This window comes from Python bivittatus, unplaced genomic scaffold (assembly GCF_059951505.1).
Source record: "Python bivittatus isolate LINGU-HERP-01145 unplaced genomic scaffold, Pbiv_v1 ctg000160_np1212, whole genome shotgun sequence".
Taxonomy (NCBI): domain Eukaryota; kingdom Metazoa; phylum Chordata; class Lepidosauria; order Squamata; family Pythonidae; genus Python; species Python bivittatus.
Window position 1 is genome coordinate 11,553,799 of NW_028277076.1, and position 16,808 is coordinate 11,570,606.

The following is a 16,808-nucleotide window of genomic DNA, read 5'->3' on the forward strand; positions in this document are numbered from 1 at the left end:
AAAAAGTTGTTTACTGATCACAAATATACAAAGACTGAAAACAAATTATGATCTGCTATTACAAATCAAGTCCAACAAGAAGAGGATATCTGAAAAGAATGCCCCAGTTCTGGAAAGAACATCCAGAATCAGAAATAACAGAGGCTAGCAGATCAACATCGGTTTATAATACGAAATAAAGTATTCACAGAAGTAGAATTGGAAGAACTGCAAAGGCCTACCCAGGGCAAAGAAATTGAAGCCTGGCAGTTGAAGCCTCTACAAGTCTGTAGCTCAGACTGTAGAGGCAAATCAGAGGGAGTGAGCAGTAGAGGAAGCCAGCATAGCTGTTGAGTCATTTTCATTCCCAAACCTCTCCTCTGCCTTCTCCTCAGAAAGAACAAAGCCCTCTAACTAAAAAACAAGAGGAATTGAAACAAAGAATAACTGAGCATCTGGAACAGCACAAAAAGAACAGAATAAGATTGCCTGCTGTGAAACTTGTTACAAAGAAAGAGCTAGCACTAGTATGACAAGATGCCAATACTGTAATATCAAATATGAGCGCCAGCTCACTGCAAGAAACAAACCAACCAATGTACACCATGCGCAAGGGCTTAATGACGCGGGAGTTGCTGGTCAGAGATGATTGGCTCTCCAGCGGTTCGAGCCCAGCTCCGCAGGACAGGGTGAGCTCCTGTCCCTTGTCCTAGCTCCTTGCTCACCCAGCAATTTGAAAGCTATTCCATCTGCGAGTAGATAAATGGGTACTCCCGTTTAGATGGGAGGAACCGGCGGTGCTGCGCAGGGGAGCAAAATACCAGTGCTGGCCGAACTCCGAATGCAGCCGGCATGAGCGGTGAGCGGCGAGGAAGATCTACGGAGGAGGAAAGGCCCGGATGACCCCCTAGCGACCCCTGCCGGTCACACAGCGCAATTAATTGTATAATTGTATTCTATGTACTTTGTGAGCTGCCCAGAGTTCCCCATTGGGGGGAGATGGGCGGACAATAAATCGAATGTAATAATAATAAAATAATAAAATAACTGAATACCTGATGCAAAATCAACAAACAAGGAAAAAAACCAAACAGTGCACACCAAAATGGAAGATCAGGTTGGAAATAAGATCAGCATGCTAAGATCAGATGCAAGCAAGGTAGAACAGATGAAAGAAAAGAAGCTGAAGAACAAGAAGACCAAAGAATACCTGATCAAGAAATACCACCTAGAAACAAGGAAGATCAAAGAAGCATTGGAGATAATAAAGCAGCAAATAATAGCCATAGCCAAGAATATCAGCAGATACAAAGCTCGAATTGCGCACTATAGGCAGAATCTCCAATTTCCGTTTCTACCAATCCATCAATGGAAAGACTGCAATGAACCAGTTAACACCTGACAAAGAAGAAACAGTGCAGTTCTGGATGCAGCTCTACAACCCAAAGAAATACAACAAGAATGAGGCTTGGATAAAGGAGGTGGATAAGAATAAAAAAGAAGCTGAAATGGAAGAAAAGGGCTAAGAAGATCAAAAATTGGTCACCACCAGGTGAAGATGAACTGCATGGTTTTGGTGAACCATCTGACTGGTCTGCACCCACTCATTGCCAAGCAGTTTAACAACATACTGCAAGGAGGTGAAATTGAAGATTGGTTAACATCTGGCAAAACCTACCTGATAATGAGAGATCCAACAAAAAGGGCAGCACCAGGCAGCTACAGGCCAATTACCTACTTGCTAACAACTTTCAAACTGGTAACTGGTGTGGTAGCTGATGCAGTCCAACAGCATCTAGTTGAAAACAAGCTCTTTCCACCTGAGCAGAAAGGAAACCACCCAAACAGCAGAGAGACAAAAAATCAGCTCTTAATTGACAAGATGATTTTGGAAAACTGCAAGAGAAGGAAGACCAACTTGAATGTAGCTTAGATTGATTACAAGAAGGCATTCAACTATCCGATTGATTGGATAATCAAGTGCCTAGAAATAACAGGAGTCAGTAGAAACATCAGAAGCTTTGTGCAAGGATCAGCGGCACAGTGGAAGACACAGTTGCAATAAACTGGGAGAGGTTAACATCAAGAGAGGAATCTTTCAAGGAGACTCACTTTCACCACTACTGTTTGTCATTGCATTGATCCCTCTGTCAACAATACTGAACAAGTCAGGCCATGGCTATCAAACATCAAAAACATCTGCCAGGCTATCTCACCTTCTTTACATGGATGATCTGAAGCTGTATGGAAAAACCCCATCTGAAATAGAATCGCAGTTCAACACAGACTGAATATAGAGCCAAGATATTACAATGGAGGTTGGACGGACAAATGGGCCACCCTTACCGTCCACAGGGGAAAAATAGTGAAAACTGAAGGAATCAAGATGGCCTATGGAAATGACATCAAGAGTCTGGATGAAGAAGATCACTACAAATACCTGGGCATCCTTCAAGTTGACAACATCAAGCACATTAAAGTCATCATCATCATGAGAGTGAAGATCATCTTAAAATCCAAACTCAGTGGAGGAAATACCACTAGGCAATTAACACCTGGGCAATTCCAGTCATTAGATACACAGCTGGAATAGTGGACTGGACTCAAGCAGAACTAGAAGCCCTGGATAGGAAGACAAGAAAAATAATGACAGTGAATCATGCCCTTCACCCATGCAACGACACTGACAGACTCTACTTACCAAGGAGCATCGGTGGGCGTGGAATGTTGCAAGTACACCAGACAGATGAAGAAGAAAAAAGAGCATTAGACGAATATCTGAAGGATAGTGAAGGAGATGCACTGAAACTAGTATACCATGAAGACTTATTGAATACCAAAGAGACCAAACTGGCCTACAAGAAAGACCAAATGAAGAATAGAAAAGAGATATGGCAAGGCAAGTATTACATTACATGGCCAGTATACCGGGGGGGGGGGGGGGAAACCTAGCAGGCAAAGCAGATAACAACAAGACCTGGCAATGGCTAAGAGCAGGAAAGTTGAAGAAAGAGACAGAGGCTCATTCTGGCTGCACAAGACCTAGCCTTAAGAACAAATGCATATAAAGCCAGAATTGAGAAGACAACAACAGACAGCAAATGCCGTCTCTGCAAAGAAGCTGAAGAAACAGTGGACTGTTAGGCGCTGCAAGAAGATCGCACAGACTGACTACTGACAACAGCATGACAGAGTAGCAACAATGGTGCACTGGAATATCTGCAAGAAATACCACTTGCCGGCAAGCAAGAACCGGTGGGATCACAACACAGACAAAGTAATAGAAAATGAAGAAGCTAAAGTGCTCTGGGACTTTAGAATTTAAACAGACAAGCACTTGCCACACAACACCCCAGACTGAACATTTGTTGATAAGAAAGACAAAAAAGTCTGGATAGTGGGCATTGCAGAATAGAAGAGAAAGAACTGGAGAAAATCACAAAATATAAAGACCTGAGAACAACTGCGGCAAAAGAAGCAAAGTTAGTACTTTGTTAGTAATAGGCGCCTTGGGTGCAACCTCAAAACATCTGGAGCACCTCTTGGTCCATCAGCGTTGACCAAATCACCATCAGTCCATTGCAAAAGGCAGCTTTACTTGGAACAGCTCACATCCTGCAACGATACCTTTAACACCATCAAACAACCACATCTGCCTACCCCAGGTCCTTGGGAAGGACTTGAGAGGGGGATAAAAATGCCGGCCTCACACGTTGCTGTAGTGAGCCTGGGGCCGGTCATTTCCCGCGGCCTCGGCATTAAGCCACAAAGTTCAAAGGCCTGGAGTAATCGGGGCTTCTAGGCGGGAGCAGAAACAAGAGTAAATTTTAAAACCAGGAAAACGGGACTTGTGGCATCAGACCAATGAAAGGGAGCAGCCATGGTTTTCAGAAGGCCCTGCAGGGTGGACAAGGGTGCAGTCTTTGCCCAGGAAAGTAAGTCTGCACCTCTGCTGCGCTTGAAGATGGAGTCAAGGCGAGAAGCAGAAAGAAGAAAGAGAAGCAGAAAAGCTCTCACCTTGGGGGAAATCATGACCAGGAAACGGGCAGAGCTACAGCTTGGCCTTGGAGAACACGTGTCCCTTCAGGGCAGGTGCTGCAGCAGAGAGGCCATGTCAGCCTGGCAAGTGTCCAGAAGAGGAGGCCCTCGGGAGATCATCAGCCCTGAATTGGAGCAGAAAAGGTCAGGAGAGAGGAGATCAGACAGATCCTTGCGTAAAGGAGAGAAGAAAGCTGGGGATTCAGTGTACCCCTGGGGTAATCTGCACCATGGGCACCGATGTCCCCTGGAGGTGAAAGCAAAAGGAAATCAATTATCAGGATGAATCAGAGCAGGGGAGAAAGCACAGATCAGCACCTGAAGAGAGATGCACTGGAGGGATGCTGGCCAGAACAGCATTAGGGTTTAGAAGGTGGAGAACCCCACTCCACTCACCATTCTTGCATCCTTCCCCAAATGCTATTTATTATTGCCATTCCAAAAGGGAGCATCAGGGTGTTGGAGGGCGTCTGGTGAGTCCAATTATACCCTACTCCAAAAGGGCTGTGATTACTGGCTTCAATCCTTCCTCCTTGAGCCGCATGCTGTGGGGCACCACCAACTGATCAGCTGGGTGCAGTTGGAGCGTCTGGCTCTTGTGTTGGGGGGAGCGCTGCTCCAAGAAATGTTCCTCCAGACTCACGTGCAAATACACAGACCCCCATCACGCCTCTGGCCAGCAAAATGAGTGACAGAAACCATGGTTTGCTTGCCCAGAGACACCTCTGTAGGTAAACCTACACCCACTGAATCTCTGCCTGTTGTGGAGCTGCAAACAACTGGCCTGGAGCAGGGGCAGAGGTAACCCCCGTGAGGAGAGGCCATGGGCCTGAGCAGGCTAGCCAGGGTCAGGCCGAACGGTTCCTTCCCAACCCCGTTTGATGCTCCTTGAAGAGGCCTCCTGTGGCAACCAGGGAGGGAAAGAGGAAAGGTATTGTGGATTTATTTTGGGCTCCCTGACAATAGAGGCAGGCGCTGAGGCTGTCACACTTGTGGCAGCACAGCCAGGCGTTGATGAGAGGTGCGGGTGCTGAATCACCGGGAGCTTGTGCAAGAAGCTGCTTTTAACCTATCCTGTCAAATGGAAGGATTGGGCCCAGCACAGCCCCAGAGCAAGGCTCTGCCCTGGCTTTGGCAGCTGCCTGGAAGGGACCTTCGGATGCCCCCCCCCCCGAGTCCTCCCGCCCTCCCTCCTGCCCCCACCTCGCCTCCAAGTCTGACTGGAGCAGCCCCAGTCCTGCCGGAGAGCGGCTGTGCCCCCAGCCTCCTAGGACTGCTGGCCCAACGCCCCACGGCCAGCCTTCTGGGGTCACCTGGCTCCTCCGAGGCTCCCCCACTGCCAGCAAGCCTGCAAGCCCCTGAGCCCAAAACAGGCAGAACAAATTCTGCAAGATGGCGGAGGCAGTCATTTCAAGCCCTGGGAATTTCTCAAGGAGGCAGAGCTGAGGAGTTCTCTGCAATCGAGGAAGGGGCTCACTTCAAAGAAAGGAGGAAATGGGAAGACTGAAAGAATGTGTTTTCTTTGAGAGGCTATTGATAAAATACATGAAGGTATATATAACTGGTGACCTAAGGCACAGGTGGGGAGGGCGGGGCAGGAGGTTGCCCAGGGGTTCACCTGCTGCATTTCCCTCACTGCCGCCTTCCCCTTCTTCATCTTTGCCCCTCAGGTCCGGGCCATGAGGCTGTCGTTCGTGGGAGAGATGGGCTGGGAGCTTCATGTGCCCAAGGAGCACTGTGTGAAAGTATACCGTGCTGTCATGGAAGCTGGTGCCAAACACGGCATTGCTAATGCCGGTTACAGGGCCATTGACTCTCTCAGCATTGAAAAAGGTTTGGGGAAAGAACTTGGTTTTGCTTAGAGATTGACTACCCCCCGTGAGTGTCACTGTACATGGAAAGTCCCCACTCCTGAGCCATGGGCCCCGGGTCTCTTGAAGGGGAGTCATAGTGATAGAAGGTCTACAGGCTGACTAGGAGATGAGGATTGTCAGCATAAGTAACCCTACAGATTCCTGTCCTGCATCAGATCTCTAGGAACACCACCCACCCCGCCCTACCCCGGCATCCTTGGGGCAAAATCAATTCTCTCCCTTCCCTTCAGGCCCAGAGCCAGCCCCTTCCAGCTGCACAGACAGGCCTGTCTTGGTCTGGTGAGGGGATAAGAGAGGTGAAGATGCCTCCCCTGCCCACCTTGGACCCCAGAAGTGCCTCTTCTAGAGTCTGGGTCTAGCCAGATTCTGGTTGTTTAGAAAGGGTCAGTTAGTAGGTGGTTGGCTTTACTGACTTGGCTTGAGGTCCTTTGTTACTCACCTGTCTCTGCAAAGTTTGAGGATGCTATTGCTAAATGGCTAAACTCGTGGCTGGATTCTGGAGGGGCAGCTGCCTGCCAGGTAGGCAGGTGGCACGTTGTTGCTCAGGATGGCTGGAAATAAGGAGTGGACCAGCAAGCCACGAGTGATGCTGCCCTGGGTGAGGAGAAGGGGTTTCCTCCACAGAATGGGAAGAGTCCCATTAAGCCCTTCATTCAAACGAGAAGGTCACTATCCTGCCATGTCCCTGTTTCAGTTTCCAGAATGCTGTTTCCCTGTAAGTCCAGCTACCGCTGGTTTGACGTATATGGGAAGACTGCATCTTGGCCTGGCGACCGGAAGCGGTTGCTGTTCTCTTGTGCAAAGGGAGAGCGAAAAAGAGGGAATGCAACAAGCACAGGCCGGGTGGTTTGTTAAGTGTGTCTTGGCAGGTGTTTGGCAGAAATCTGGTTGAAAGCATACAAAAAGTAACAAAAGCAAGGTTTGTAAGTCGCAGTGTGGCTTTAGGCTAAAGTTAATAGGTTTACATTATGGAATGCTTTGCACAGATGTGGAGTTAAAGGTTGATTGGTGAACATGATAAGAGCCCCAGCCCCTTAACCCACTCTCCTGGGGTTCTGGCATTCCCTCTTGCCAGCCTTCCCGTCCCTTTGCAGCAACAGCATTCTTCCAGGGATCAGGCCTGCGTGCAGTCTTCCTGTAGCCACTCCATAAGCAAACCCCAGAGTCATTTTACGAGATGAGCGGTGACAAATTTGATGAATAAATAAATAAAAAATATATTAAAAATTTAACATTTCTCCTCTTAAACCCTCTTCCCCTGTACCATTATGTTTTTCAACTTTTTCACAGTATTTAGGACTTTGTTTCCACCCATTTTTCTCAAACACGAATGTTTATAGCATTCTCATCAATTCCAGTCTGCAACATTTTATGGTCCTCCCCATACTTCTCTCTGGAATGCTCTTTTCCAGCATTCTCTCTCTTCAGCTTCACCCAAATCATTTCATCTCGCTCAGTTCCTTTCCCTCTGCTGCAGGTGCCTTATTTATCCCTCTTCACACACTTCCAAAACATCTCTTTCTCCCCATATATGTAGTACCAAGTCTTTCATTCTCATTTTTGATAGCAATCATTCTCTTCTATGCAATTTCCCTCTCCCACTTCATCATTTCACCAAATGTCCTTTTTCAGACTTGCCATTAGTGTAACTCCACGCACATAAGCTTCACCTTTCACATGCTTGCAAAAGTGGTGGTGCTTCCATCACAACACACATTTTGTCACTTGCCTCCTCCCCTTGTTGCCTTTCTGCAGACACCCACAAGCCAGCATACTTTTGGCCAACTTGAGGTACATGTTAGGATACAGTGAGATCCCTGTCCTGTTTCCAGTGCCTTGAAGCTGCCCTTGGAAGTGTTGGAATAAGGGGGAAACAGTACTTTCCACACTGGAACGAGTAAAAGTGGGCAAAACCTGTCTTACTTGAGGGGTGGAATGAAGGCAGTCTTACGGGTCCATGGCAGAAAAAAGACACCAGCAGGGCAGGTTAGGTGGCAGTGAGGAAGGGCCCTAAGCCTTCACTAATAGTTGGCAAAGCTTCAGTGTGTTCTTTTAATATATAATAAATAAATCCCCTCTTACCCCTGTGGGTGGTCTGTGGCTTCCTCAATCTTGGGTCCTCAACCAGAGGCCTGGGACTTTGACGGTTCTGCACAGTATCTGAGCTGTTCCTAGCCCCGCACTCTTCTGATGTTATTCCTGTGATCTGTTGGAGCCACTGTCCCAACTTAGGAGTCACAACCCTGAGTGCTCCTATCACCTCTGAGACCACTTTGGCCTTTACTTTCCACATCCTCTCTAGTTCTTCCTTCAGGCCCTGGTACTTCTCCAGCTTCTCATACTCCTTCTTCCTGATGTTGCTGTCACTTGGCACTTCTACATCCATCACTGTCTCTGTCTTCTGGTCCTTGTCTACTACCACGATATTTGGTTGATTGGCCAGTCCCTGCCTGTCCATCTGGATCTGGAGGTCCCACAGGATCTTAGCCCTGTTATTCTCCATAACCTTCTGTGGAATCTCCCATCTGGACTTGGGAGGGTCTAGCCCATACACTGTGCAGATGTTCCTGTACAAAATGCCAGCTACTTGGTTGTGCCATATGTTGTTCCTGCCTGCATCTTATACCCGGCCACTATGTGTTGGACTGTCTCTGAGGGTTCTGCACAGTCTGAACCTTGGGTCCTGTCTAGTGTGGTAGACCCCTGCTTCTATGGATCTGGTGTGGTTTTTTAGTCCTGCCCTTTCCAACCACTGGTAGGATTTATATTATATATAAATTATTAAATATATATTAGAATTTTTAGAAAATTCTAAAAAAGTTCCATTGTGTTCTGAAATCCTGCTTGAATTTCTGTCTCCTGCCTGGATATTTTCTAATTGTGCCCTCCTGACAGGTATGAGCTCTTCTTTTTGGGGTCCTACTAAACTGTCTTAATAAATCCATTCCAACTGGACCCCAAATGCTGGCAGGCTAGAATTATGCTAGCAATTAGCCAATGCAAGAAAAAGAATCAAAACTGCCCACAAAGCTGATTTAATTTGTTGTCATGGTTTTGTTCCATTAATAGAGGAGAGAGCACATGAGGTGCTTCAGGCAAGCTGTTTGCCCTCCTTTCATTCCATGGCCTTAATTGTGGGGGAGGTTTCCTTCCTTCCTTCCTTCCTTCCTTCCTTCCTTCCTTCCTTCCTTCCTTCCTTCCTTCCTTCCTTCCTTCCTTCCTTCCTTCCTTCCTTCCTTCCTTCCTTCCTTCCTCCCTCCCTCCCTCCCTCCCTCCCTCCCTCCCTCCCTCCCATCCCCTGACAGTGGTCTGCCGAGGGTTTCAGCAGCATCGAAATACTCTGTTTGACTGGCATGGGGTCCCAGAAGTCAGAGCACCCCACTCCATTTAAAGACCACCCTCCTTTTTTGGCACAGATTAAAATCCTTTCTGCAGACCTGCTCAGTCTCCTTCAGGCCTGCTTTCTTAGGGGCTGGGGAGGGGGCTCCCCCCAGCACAAACTGCCTAGGCTGTGTGACTCTTTGCCTTTCGTTGAGTCAACTGCCAAGAGTCCTGTTTGCCCAGTGGGTTGGGTGGGGAAGGGGATGAGCCCTAGCCTGGGGAGGGGCGAGGCTTTGGCTGGAGGGCTCCTGAGAAGGGGTCCCCCATATCTGCTTCCTCTCAAAAAGCACCCAGCGTATCCTGACCTTTGCCAGCAGTTTTCCTCAGAGTTGCCTGGGTAGGCAGTGGGAAGGGGGTGTTTCTTCGGTCCCTCTCGGAAAGGAGCCTCTGGTGTGTTTCTTGGCCCATCAGGGTATCGGCACTGGCATGCGGATCTTCGCTCTGATGACAGTCCCCTGGAAGCCGGCCTGGCCTTCACATGCAAGCTCAGATCGGATATTGGTTTCCTTGGACGGGAAGCGGTCGAGGCCCAGAGAGCCACCGGTCTCTTCTGCCGCCTGGCCTGTTTCACCATCGATGAGTGAGTAGGCTGCAGCAGGGGAGGGAAGAGTCCTTTTATGTTTTATTTCAAAACTTGACGTTTGACAGTGTTTGAACGCTGATCTTTCATAACTGAGTTCATTGCTCAGTTGCTGTGCCATGGTATTTAATTTCTGACCATATTCACTGATGACTCTGCAGTATTATTTGCACTCACTTTATAGAATCCTGGGGTGGGAAGGGAGCTTGGAGGTCTTCCAGTCCAGCCCCCTGCCCAGGGCAGGAATTCTGAGACCCTCCTAGGCAAAGGGCGGTCCAACCTTGGCTTCAGAACTTCCAGTGATGGAGCCCTAGACTCCTCCAGGAGGCAGCCGTCCCACAGCTAAAGAGCTCTCATGGCCAGGGCATTCTTTCTTATTTTGAGTTTGCATCTCTCTCTCTGTAAAGCTTCCACCTGGTTGGTTCTTGTCCTACCCTTGACCACTATGGAGAATAAACCCCTATTCTCCAATCCCTGGTAATGGAAGGACCAGGGACTATTCAAATACTGTAAGATTCTATCATGCCTCCCCTGGATGTGGTTCTAAAATGTTTGGATTCAAAGTAAGTTTAACATTGTTCTGAAAATCAGAAGAATTACCTTGGTTAACGTAGTTCTAGAACATGAGCAAGTATGGTTGCAGCAGCTGAAATGGCCAATGCAGTTGTGCGCTGGTTCAGATCCCAGGTGGCAATGGGTCCCTTGCACTCTGCACTGGTTAGATGCCATCTGGAATTTGTGTCATGTTCTGGGAACAGACTTTAAAAAGGACATGGAGAAGCTTGCGTGGACTCAAAGCAGAGCTACCAGATTAATAATCAGGCCCTGTGTCAGAATCCTCGCAATCAATTAACTACTTTGCTTGCCAGCTCGCTTGCTTTGGTTCTGCCATTAGAAGTGGGGGCGGGGGGGTTGGGAAGACGTTAGAAGCAGATGGGCCGTTATCAGAGTGCAGGAACGCTCAAGGTCATACCAACGGGTGAATGTGAGAATGTCTGGAAGGCTTGGGGAGAGCATGAGAACCAAAGGTGGTAAAAGTAACTTTTGGTGCACGCGGGCTCAGTCTTAGCAATGCTTTGGACCTGTGCACTTTTCCTCAATAAATGAACTTTTCTTTGAACCTCTACTGGTTGCAAGAGAGTTACTGACATTGGGGGTTGGAAGTGGCAGATCGTTACACCCTATGAGAAACAGTTCAAGGAGCTGGGCATCCGTTTTGCAAAATAGGAGCAGACCGATAGGGAAGTGGTCTATAGGTATCTAAAAGATTGTCCTGTGCCTTGTTCTGAATTGAAGCCAAAGGCAGGAAAAGGACCAGCAGGCCGAAACTGAAGAAAGGATGAATGTTAGAAGAAATGTTCTGACAATAAGGCCCACTGAGAAATGTCCCAGTTTGCCTGAAACTGCAATGGAGACCCCTCACCGAGGGTTATGGTGCCCTGTTCAGATTGCTGCAGCAATGACCCAAAGGTCCCTTCGAGCTCAGGCACGCCTTGATTCTATACGTTGATATTTGCAAATACTCAACTCAGCTTGGCTTCCCAGTCTAATGCAGGAACTAATGACATTAGTTCATGATGTAGTACAGCCTCACTGCTGCAGGGTGTGCAGGCCAGAAACATCACTGTACTCTCCTAATGCAGTGGCTTCTCTCTGTCTCAGAAAGGTCCCTCTCTTTGGATTGGAGGCCATTTGGCGGAACGGCCAAGTTGTCGGGCACATCAGAAGGGCAGACTTTGGACATGCTATCAACAAAACAATCGCCTATGGCTACGTCCATCATCCAGACGGAGGCCCCGTGAGTAGTGAGAACCTCATGAGGTTCTGAGGAGGTGCTGGATGGGGTCCACCCCAAGTCAAAGTGTACACTTATCAAAGTGTAGTCTAGACAGAGCCTGGGAGTAGCTCCCATTCTGTCTCGCTCCAGATCGGTGAAGGTGAGCGGCTAAGGAAAAGAGGATTGAATCGCTTTCAGTTGATTTTACAAGATAAGATGCAGTAGATAAGTGCAGCTGTACGCAGAGTCCAAACCACATCCAAAACGTGAATCCAGAGGTCCTCTAGAAGAGGCTCTGACTGTTCTCCATCTGGCCCTATCCTGTTGCACCAGGTGGGCACAGAAACATCCTGCTTCTGTGGTCCGCTCCCTCACCCTCCTGGGGGAAAGATCAGAGGCTGGTCTGCCTGGGCAGAGTGCACCAGACCGGGCGGCCAAGCTGCCCTGAGGAAGGACAGTCTGTGGATGGATTGGAAAGAGAGCTTTGAGAGCAGCTCTTCACTCGTATCTTGCTTTTTGAATAATCCCGGTTTTAGATATCGTTTGAGCCAGGGCAGATGTTTTAACCTAAGCCAACAGGGGCTGGTGGGCCTCAGCATCACAGCTCTTTGGGTGTCCATTGCTCGCTCTGGTCCCAACTAGAAGGAGAGTCTGTCTCCATCCCTGAAGTGGTCCCAACATCTAGCAGTGCAGAGAGCAGTCACGTCTTCCAGCCCATCTTTCCTGTCCTGTCCTTTATTTTGTGTCATTTGGCATCATAAAGGGACTCGGGAGCTGGCTTCTCCTGACCCTCGGTTCTGGATGAGATGAGCCAAAGCCAAGCGGGCACTCTTTCCGTGGGGACGAAATTCTGCGGCTTGCTTCTCCGTCGCCTCCCCAATTGCCGGGTCGAGCCAAAGCTGCACCCCCACTTTAAAGATGCTGCTCCTATCTGGGGGATGGAGAAAGCAGCTTCAGGGATACCCCTGCTCTTAGGTCATATAGAGTATCTTCTGAATTGGAGGAGGGAGGCGCTGCTTTGGGGCTGGGGGCTTATCTGCTGCTCTCTCTTTCCCCCCTCAAACCCCTGCAGGGGAGGGGAAGGGGCACGCTTGGCTCTTCCTGCAGCCTCTCCTGATGTCTCTGCACATTTGGAAGCGCCTCCGAAATACGCTGAGAGAACATTGTCATGTCCCAGGAGCCTGACAAGGCACCTGCGGGCAGAGAGAGGCAGAACATGGCCCGCTGTGGCTGGGTGTCCCTTCCCAGGAAAGAGCCACAGTTGAATCTGGGCAGCCCCCCCCCCCGCCCATTTTGGGAGAAGCCCCCGCCCCATAGGCCTGCTGCCCCCAGAGACTTATACTGCCCCGGATTGCTGCTTGGTTTGCAGGTGGCTTTTCTGAAAGCCAGACCCACCCAATTTGGCAAATCCTTCAAAAGCCCTGACCCTGCTGATGCTACATCCCTTAAGTTCAGTAACGGGCACGTTTATGCGTAGCTAAAAGATTACTGTAAAATTTAAAGTTCCTTAATAAGGTCAGAGTCCTGAATGCACTGGGAGCTGAGGGGGATCTGGTGAGGTCAGAGTTACAGAGCTGCCTCCCACTCACCGTTTGGTTTCCAGCAATCAGCCTCCAAACCTTTTCCTCCCTGTTTCTGATACCCCGCAAAATACACTCTGACAATGATTTGCCAGGAGAGATCCTGCCCCCAGAGACCACAAGTGTCTATTCAGGCAACCCTAAGCCCCAATTAAACCTGTCATATGTGGCGCCGTGCTGGGGCAATCTCCTCTGAATGCAACGCCCCCCCCCCCCGCCATTGGGCCACTGTGGTGCTTTTCTGCCTCCCTCCGTGAGCCCTGCAGAAGCACAAAGTTCATTCAGTGGAGTTGTGTGTGTGGGCTGCCTCTTGCACGTTAATTGCAGACAGGGAACAATGAGGAGATGGCGGGAGCTTCTGGGGAGGCTGCTGAATATTTATGGAGGCTGTTGGGAGAGGAGACTCTGGAAATGAGAACAGGATACAGCTGCCAGGCAAACTGTGTGGCAAGGGGGGTGAGGAATGGGCCCATGGTTTTGGACTTTGGGACCTAGGGACCTTTTTGGAGCACACCGAAGAACTTTGCTGGCATCCTTCTGTTCCTCTGGTTGGATAGGACGTCATAGGTCTGTGAGAGAACAAGAAGGCCCCAAAGTCAACAATGGGGACCCTTGTTGTTGGCTATCTCTTACCTTTTGCCCCCAAACCCTAATACAGGAAATGTATAGTCTGCAATCAGAATAAATAACATGACATTATTTGTCACAGTGATTTTTACAGGATTTATTCTTGAGAATATTTTACCCAAATTTTAAAAAATCCAATTTTTGCAGATAAAAAATACAGAGTTTGCAAGAATTTGAATTTTGTGTGTAGAATCAGCCCCCCCCTTTTTTTCATTGTTCCTGCAGTTTAAACTTTACCAGTGCAGTGATTCAGTGGCTAGAATCCTTTTAAATAAGGTGGAAGGCCGTAGTAGAGACGGAGAGGAATTTGCTCTCTCTGTGACTCTTTTCTCCCGGAAATGGGAGAGCCAGTGATGGAGCCATGCTTTGCTTTCTTTCCTGCTCAGGTCTCCCTTGAGTTTGTGAAAGAGGGCGACTATATCTTGGAAAGGATGGGAGTCCCTTTTCCAGCCAAAGTCCACCCCAAATCGCCTTTTGATCCAGAGAACAAGAGAGTGAAGGGGATCTACTGAATCTGCTGGACATAGATCTGGATCACCAGCAGGAGGGGGACAGTTTAGTGAAATGGAATGTGGAGAGTGCAAGGCAATGTTCAGGACTCAACAGATTCCCTACCACCTCAAGAAAAGTCCTGAGGCTGAGTTGCTGGGAAGAGCAGATTTCTGCTTTTGGAGACCGACCCGGCTGTGGGTCTCCAACATCCAATCCTGCTCCCAAAGATGGGCTTGAAAGTCACCTCACACATTGATTCTGTAGACAACCTGATTTAACTAGTATCCCTTTCAGATTTTCCCCATCTTTGGCAGTAGGCCCTTCTACCATAATTACAATAAGAAGGACAACTGTATCCCATTTTTAAAAGAGAAATCTGTATGTTTTAACTCAAAAACTTATTAAGTTACCTACAAATAAAATAAATATTTCCCATGATAATGTGTTTTCTCTTTGCTGAATTATATTGTCATAATATAAGGAGTAGGATAGAACAAGACCTAGCTTTTTTTTCAGAGTCTGTATTAGCCCTTTCCTAAAGCATTGTATAGAAGGCAATGTTTCTTTTCAGTCCAACTCACATGTTCACTTCGTGGTAGGTTCCTTGGCAAGAAGATGTCATGGCTTGTCATTACCTTCTTTGGGGGTGTTCTAGTGCCTTGCTATTTCTGGTGGTCTTCCTTCCAAGAGCTAACTGGACCTGTGCCAGGGCCTGACTCTACTTAGCTTCCCAGCCAAGAGAAGCTCAGCCAAACACGTTGCCACCTTCAGGGTCTCCCCAAACCCTCAAGCTGATGGCAGGCAGGATTATTCTTGGTGATCTGAACCTTTTCCAAAATCCATCCATATCTTACTCACTGTGAATACTTCAATAACAATTTCCCTAACATAGACCGGGCCATGGAGGTAATTTATGGGCTTGTTAGCTATCTTCTGGCCAGACCCAGAAAATACCAGAAGAAAACCAGCATGGAAGTTGCTTTTCCATTCAGATACTTGTCCACACAACCCACTACCCTCTACCCCATCTTTTGTCTGAGGGTGCACAGTCTTCTTTGGGCCAAATGGCATGTCCAGCTAATTGCAGTGGCACAAATGATTCCATAATTCTGGGGTGGAGGTGGCACTCATGTTGGAAACAGAGAGGTAAATTGGGTGGCAGGAGCACGAGAGGGGTCGTGAAGGAAACAGATTAGTTTCAGTTTTTCCCAATCAAAAATGTGTCTTAAAAGAAGGTAGCTACTTAACATTTTTTTAAAAAAAGAAAAGTTAAATAGGGAAAATGGATTTGTCCAAAGCATTCTGATTATCTTTATTAAGGTCACTGAGCAGTGACCTTAATGTGAAAGAAAGAGGTGGTTTGGGTCTTCCTGATTTGAAATTGTACTATGTTTAGTATGGCTTAAAGAATGAATTACCTTGAGAAATGAAAAATTATTAAACTTGGAAGGTTATAATTTGAGATTTGGATGGCATGGATATTTGTGGTATGATAAAGTTAAAGTTAATGTGGACTTTAAAAACCACTATATCAGAAGATCTCTATTAAAAGTTTAGACTAAATGCAGACCACTTTTATGCCCTAAGATGTCGATGTGGACCTCTATACAAGAAGCCTTCTATCGAACTGAAACAAGAGATAAAAATAAATGGATGAGATACTAAGGCTTATTAGAAAAAGAACATAAAATCAAATCAAAAGAGCAATTGGTTTTAGAAGGATATACTTTTCAATGGCTTTCTTATATGCAATATAAAGAAAAATTTAAAATTGATAAAAAAGAATTTGGATTTGAACAGAATAAATCGGATTTGAAATTCAATTATGTGAAACAGATGAACACTTAATAGCAAAAATGTATAAATTATTGTTGAGAGAAGAAATGGTTGAAGAACAAGTTAAAGAATGCATGATTAAATGGGCAAAAAATATTGGACACAATATACATATGCAGCAATGGGAAAATATGTGGTCTGAAAGATTAAAATTTACTTTATGTTATAATTTGAAAGAAAATTTTTATAAAATATTGTATCGATGGTATATGACACCCCAAAGACTATCAAAGATGTATGGGACAATTTCCAACGTTTGTTGGAAATGTAACCAACAAGAAGGGTCGTTTTACCATATGTGGTGGACATGTAAAATTGCAAAGAAATTCTGGATTCAAATACAAACCTTGATGCAGAGCATACTACAAATACAGATTCCATTTAAACCAGAACTATTCTTGTTGGGGATAATGGATTTTCAAATAGGAAAACATCTTATTAGAATTGTTCAATACTTGATTACCGCAGCAAGACCTCTTTATGCACAATTCTGGAAAACCCAGACACTACCAGCAATACAAGAATGGTTGTTAAAACTGATGGAAATGGCAGAAAATGATAAACTGACTTGCTTATTAAAAGAAAACTCAAATAACTATTACCTTAAAGAATGGAAACCATTGATGGGCTATTTGCAAAATGCA

The 16,808-nt window shown here is 47.0% G+C and overlaps 1 protein-coding gene across 8 annotated transcripts in view; it reads left to right on the forward strand.

Moving 5' to 3' along the window:
* SARDH (sarcosine dehydrogenase) overlaps window positions 1-14,483 on the forward strand; it is a 79,874-nt gene extending 65,391 nt beyond the window's left edge. For 3 of the 8 annotated variants that reach the window (XM_088147247.1, XM_088147248.1, XM_088147249.1), the window contains 4 exons: window positions 5,688-5,850; window positions 9,684-9,852; window positions 11,515-11,650; window positions 14,223-14,483. In XM_088147247.1, coding sequence (XP_088003373.1) covers window positions 5,688-5,850; window positions 9,684-9,852; window positions 11,515-11,650; window positions 14,223-14,348 — 594 coding nt within the window. In that variant the 3' untranslated portion in view covers window positions 14,349-14,483. The remainder of the gene's footprint in view (window positions 1-5,687; window positions 5,851-9,683; window positions 9,853-11,514; window positions 11,651-14,222) is intronic. The other 5 variants (XM_088147254.1, XM_088147253.1, XM_088147250.1 and 2 more) reach the window with 4 other exon arrangements.
* The last annotated feature ends 2,325 nt before the right edge of the window (window positions 14,484-16,808 follow it).